The sequence below is a fragment of the Gossypium hirsutum genome, chromosome D03 (assembly GCF_007990345.1).
Source record: "Gossypium hirsutum isolate 1008001.06 chromosome D03, Gossypium_hirsutum_v2.1, whole genome shotgun sequence".
NCBI classification, from domain to species: domain Eukaryota; kingdom Viridiplantae; phylum Streptophyta; class Magnoliopsida; order Malvales; family Malvaceae; genus Gossypium; species Gossypium hirsutum.
Window position 1 is genome coordinate 34,975,905 of NC_053439.1, and position 5,807 is coordinate 34,981,711.

General features: G+C 35.8%; 1 protein-coding gene across 1 annotated transcript; it reads left to right on the forward strand.

The window, feature by feature from the left end:
- Window positions 1-2,083: 2,083 nt before the first annotated feature.
- LOC107950727 (uncharacterized) lies at window positions 2,084-4,838 on the forward strand. The gene is made up of 6 exons (XM_016885654.2): window positions 2,084-2,433; window positions 2,515-2,724; window positions 2,818-2,897; window positions 3,791-3,866; window positions 4,123-4,245; window positions 4,335-4,838. Exons 1-6 carry the CDS (start codon window positions 2,308-2,310, stop codon window positions 4,476-4,478), a joined length of 759 nt encoding a protein of 252 aa, XP_016741143.1. The 5' UTR covers window positions 2,084-2,307; the 3' UTR covers window positions 4,479-4,838.
- The last annotated feature ends 969 nt before the right edge of the window (window positions 4,839-5,807 follow it).

The window sequence follows — 5,807 nt, forward strand, 5'->3', positions numbered from 1 at the left end:
TGTCTCAAGGTGACGAGGAATTTATAAATACAAGTGTAGATCTCGATCAAGTGATATAGTGAAGAGGGAGACTATTTTTATGGTGTCTAATGAGGATCAAATTCTAAGATGTTAAGTATGAATATTTGTTTATCGAATTAAATAAATTAAGAACGAAGTTGTTATATCCTTACTTTAATTTGAATTAGTTGGGCCTCTTATTGGGCCCTCATCCCTCCTATAAATACCTTAAGATATCACTTAGTAGGGAGACTCATCTTTATTTAAAGCCCTGATATGTTAAGCATTATCCTAATTCTCTCTACCTGTCCAGCTCTCGGTCCTAGAATAGGTGAGCCAACCTTCCTCATCTTCACCCCCTCTCCCCCTCTCCATCTCCATTGATATCGTGTATTAGCAATTTGTGCGGTGAGCGTAGACCAAACCCACCAAAATAATCATTACTTTCCTCCAACAACCACTATAAATCCCATCATGACTCTTCTTCATCTGCCCCAAAAGAACGAATTATCTAATCAATGACTATTTTTGTGGGCTTTAAGTGATTGCTTATTTTTAGTAAGCTTTCGACTTTATTTTAGTTTATGAAGAGAAACATAATGATAGAGGCATGATATTCTGAATTTTGTTTTTGTTTCTTTAAATGCAAATATTCCATTTTTAGTGTTTGGATCCGTAAACCATGTGTAAAAGAAATTTTTATAGTATGTAATATTTTGAAGTAACATTCTATGTTAGTAAATAATAACATCAAATTATTATTATATATATGTGACATTCATATTGTCCAACACCCACATCACCTTAACAGTTGAATAAGACTCTATAGTATGATCATAAAACCATAGTTATGACAGAAGTTTAATAGCCCAAAACTATCCATTCAACCCCGAACTCTTAAATTTAAAAACTCTGCACAATAGCTTAGTAACGTCCATCCTAACTCGGGCATGGATATATCCTCCCCAACCTTCTTTTCTATCCTTCTAGTCAATAGCCAGAACCTCAACTATAGACCCCCAAGTTGAAGGGCTAGGCTCGATTCATCCAAGTAAGAGGAACATTTAGAACCGCCCAAAAAAATACCTTAGACAAATCATAGTTGGCATGAGGGCAACCATCAATACACTCCGCCATCGCAAAATAGAGATTTATTGAAGCTCTACCGACCTGGTCAAAGATTTTCCTCCTATCTTCAATAGAACCAAACTTGATCAATACTGATGTAGAAGGCAAAGAAGAAAATTGTACCTTTGTTGTAGTATACCATACATTCTTAAAGACTCGAAAAAAGCAGAATTCACAAGAAAGCAGATACGTTTGTACGAAGGGAGAAGAATTTGACAACAAAACTTCTAATTTGCCAAAAACACTTATTGCACCTGTTTGGACAAACCCTCACTCTACACTCAGCTTTGGCCCAATCGTGCTAGCTGGCAATAGTGTAGGCTCTTTCGACCCCTTACTCCCTAATTTCGAATGAGTCTAAAAAAAGAACAGACTTTTGTGAAACAAGAACCAACATGAAACCCTGTCGACCACCGCATGTTGGTGTGACAACAATGACCGCTTGGCTAATGTTGCCAACACCTTATACTGCCTCGCCGTCGTGAAAGATAGCTAAAAATAGCCTTTATCTGCACTAATATACTTCAAATTTTATGTTTCTAAAACTATTTATATAACTTTTTATGAATCTAATATACCTATTTATATCCATATGACATATTTTTATATTTTTTATTTTTAATATAATAATTAAATTTTAAATAGTAAAATTTCAAAAGAAACATAAATTTATCTAAAAACAATTATTTATCCAAAAAAATATAATTACTATTTTAAATTGATAAACTTTTTTACCAGCAAATAAAGTTAACTTTTTTATTTTTATTTTTACCAACAAATTAAAATTCACATTTTTTTATATTACTTAATCTAAAAAGACAAAACTATTATTTTTTAAAAATAAATTCATTAATTCATTCTATTAACCTAACTTACAATTTATTAAAAAAATTAAAATTACATTTTTTATATTTTTTAATAAAAAAAACAAAGTTAACATTTTTAAATTGAATAAAAATTTAAAATCGGCAGGAAAGCAATTGGCAGAAACATCCAACGTCAGGCCAGGATCTGAAATCGTTGTCAACATCCAGGCTTTTTCACTTGTCACCCTTCCCAAAATCCCCAGCCTTTTCAACTTCCCACTCTTTCTTTCATCTCTCGCAACCAACAAAGAGGAAAGGCGGGCGCCATACTCCTCACTCATCTGCTAATGTTTGCGGCTGCAACCACCCAACCATGATCTGCCTTTACCTTTCTCAACCCTATTCCGCTTCTTCGTTTTCTTTAATCCCTTCACTCATACCCTCTTCAATACCCAAATTTAAACCTGCTTTTCATTGCTTTCCTAAAACCCACAAAAAGGTGATTTTTTTTTCTTTTTTTATTTTCTCTTGTTGTTTTCTTTTTCTTTTCTTTTTGGTTGTTGATTATGGATTTTTACAGAAGAAGAAGATTAATAGAGGAATATGCAGAGCGGAGTTTTCACCGGATGCTCCCCTTGCGGCTGCAATCGGCGCCTGTATGCTGAGTTCACTACTTCTTCCTGCCGCCGATACAGGGGAAGAAGATGGTGGTAGTTCGATTATTGATGCAGGGGATACGAGGTTTGCGGCTATGGGAATTATTAGTTTTATCCCTTACTTCAATTGGCTGGTTAGACATTGAAATTCTCACTTTTTTTTTGAAAGGGGAAGTGGGGTTTCGTTTTAAATTGCTAACTTCTCTTTTTGGTCTTTGATTTGATAGAGCTGGGTTTTTGCTTGTCTTGATACTGGAAAGCGGCGCTACGCCGTGTATTCTATTGTATACTTGGTTCCTTACCTCAGGTATCACTTTTACGGAGTACCAAATTGGAATGAATATCCAAATTGTTCTATCTTTGAAATGCTTAGCTTGCTTTAGTTTGAGAGCTGCAATGATGTCAAACCTTGGGTCTAATGGAGGCAGTGCAAAGTCCATTGACTTCAACGTTTCTTCTACATAAACTTAAGACTCTGTTAGAAATGATTTTGGGTGCGATAATAATAGCATTGAGCTGAAATATGTAAGTGCAAGGGTCTATGTTGGGACTTGGTAGTCTCCTTTTATCTTCATGAAATGTGATAAGAGGTTAGGATTGTTTCCGAGTCCCTTTCCCAGAGCGACTGCCTTGCCTTTCCCGGGAACTTATCTGGGTGATGATTGTTATGGTTTAATCATGTTTTGACCGTAAAATCATGTTCATCAGTCTTTGTCTACCTCTGCAAAGGACAATGAACTGGAATGCTTGTAAGTTGTTACCGGATTACTTGTTATGCCTCTTTCTGTGAGTTTCAAGTTTTACTTTGTAAACTCAAACAAGGCAATCTAATATAAAGTGTCCACTTCTTTTTTATCTGTTCATACAAAGTTATAAGTTATAACCTTTTTCAAGCTTTGAGAACAATTATTTTTGTTTTGTTTAATCAGTGCATTCCTCCTCTTAATGGTTTTATTTAGGTGCTTGTTGGTATTGCTTCGAGTTTTGGCTTATTTAAGAACCCATTTTTGTTATATTCATAATGACAACCATCCTTGATTATAACTTGAGACCTTCCTTTAAACCATTGGTCTATGTCAACTAGATATGCTGCTAACATTGTATTTGTGAGGCAAAATGAGATCGTAAACTGAAACAATGAGGTACTTTTGTGTTTTCCTCAATTTGATTATGCAGTTCTTTTTTTCACTGATTTAACAGGTCAAATTTCTCTCTTTCCCCAGAAGATAGCTGGCTTCCTATTGCTAGCATACTATTTTGCATTGTTCATGTTCAGGTACAAAATTTATAAAGATCATTACATGGTGATGTTATAAATATGTCATGGTATCTCTTAACTTCTGCATTAAAGTCTTGTCCAATGATGGCTTTTTATATCAATGATTTGTGCTCCCGTTATGTAATATGGAGCCTCTAAACATATCTGTTGTTTTAGTGTTGATTGGTTATGACTAACTACGCTACGTTTGAGTATATACTGAAAGTTGGGCATAAATGTATAGCATTGTTACTTACATTGCTCACTGTTGCAGCTGGAAGCAAGCATAAGAAATGGTGATCTTCAAGGCTTTCAAATTTTTAGTGAGGCTGCTAAGCATCTTTCATCAAGGAGTAGAGAGGAAGATGAACATTTCAAAGGGTATAATGAACCCGAGGTATCAGGGACTTAAACCGTTTGAGAATTGTTTTGACCCGTTTGAATTTCTGCTTTTATAACTGATACCAGTTTTGTACTTAATGTCAGGTAAAGAAAAGAGAACATAGGAATTTGCCTGATGCTGAAGAACATTCAAGAAATGAGATCCCGCATTGGGGAATTCCGAAAAGGCCCTCACAACAGCATGAACAGGTGAATGATTTGGAGGATGATGGAAAAAGTGAACACTAGAATGATAGGCATCATAACTCAACTTGATCGTAGTTGTTGGATCTGCATGAAATGCTATGCTGATGGTATAAAAGAGCATGCAAAACATGAATATAGAAAAGAGGCAAAGATTGGTGCAGACAGAAAAGGAGGAAGGAGGGTTAACATGGTTGATACCTAGATGTGGAACTAAAAGAAGCTCATTACTGCTTTAATATTTCTTTTGAACTCTTTTTTTTTAATGTAATTTACTTAAATATTTCCATGGTTTATCATTCCAAATAATGTGTAAAATGTTTAGGGGAAAAAATTCCAAATTATGTAATGAAATTGGAAAAGTTGGTAAATGGTGGAAATGGAAGCTAAATGCATGTTGGGAAATGGGAACTACAAGAGGATGGTTAAATCAGAAGCTATTAAGGAGGTATATATTTAGGCATGCAATTACAGATTGTTACTCAATGTTATTAAGGTAAGCTTACATTTTTTTTTCAAATAAAATTTCGATTAAGGAAAGACAGTTCTGGTACATCAAAGTCCAAAAAAGGTACCAAAAATAAAATTAAACTGAAAAGAACACAAGGACTAACGAACCTAGGTCCAAACCCATAAAGATCTAGGTGTTCACATACCATAGCCCTTGATCGCCAACGACAGGGGAGAGAGAGGAAGCACTCAAGCATCAGATATTGGGAATAATCGTATCATCGTTTTGCGTGCCACCCACGATGAAAACCATACCATCACCAAGGTTGCAAAAAATAGTGCCAAAGCCACCCCGGACACCAACGGAGGAAGAGCCAAACCAACATTGTGGTTTCAACCACCAGAAGTTCGGGTTTAGTGTGTTGCCTCTAAGGATCCATCTTCGCCCATCCAACGGAAGGCTAGGGTAGCGATGGGCACTTGCTCTAACATGCTGGAAGCCTTGACGAAGAATAGAGGAACCCAAAAAAAAAAAAAGAAACCCGTGCAAAAAAACCTTAGCAAAAGTGTGACTAAGATCCACAAGACAAATAGTTGAAGGGAGTCACGAGAACCCTTGCAACCGCTACTTGACAACTGGAGGTCAGAGAAAAAGAGACGGTGGATTAGCCCCAATATTATTCAATCGTAAGGCATGGTAAAAGACGATGGGAAAAGGAGAGAGAAGCAACTGAAAAGACATAAGGTAAAGAAGAGTTCAAGAGAAGGAACTTATATAACCATTTTCCGGAAGAAGAATTTAGATGGAACAAATATATACTCTTATTTTCCACATATTATATATGTGTTAGGCATATGCATTGTTGCTATTATAGTAACTTGGAGGCAGTGGCGTATTTAAAGGAGGGCCGGCAGGGGTTCGGC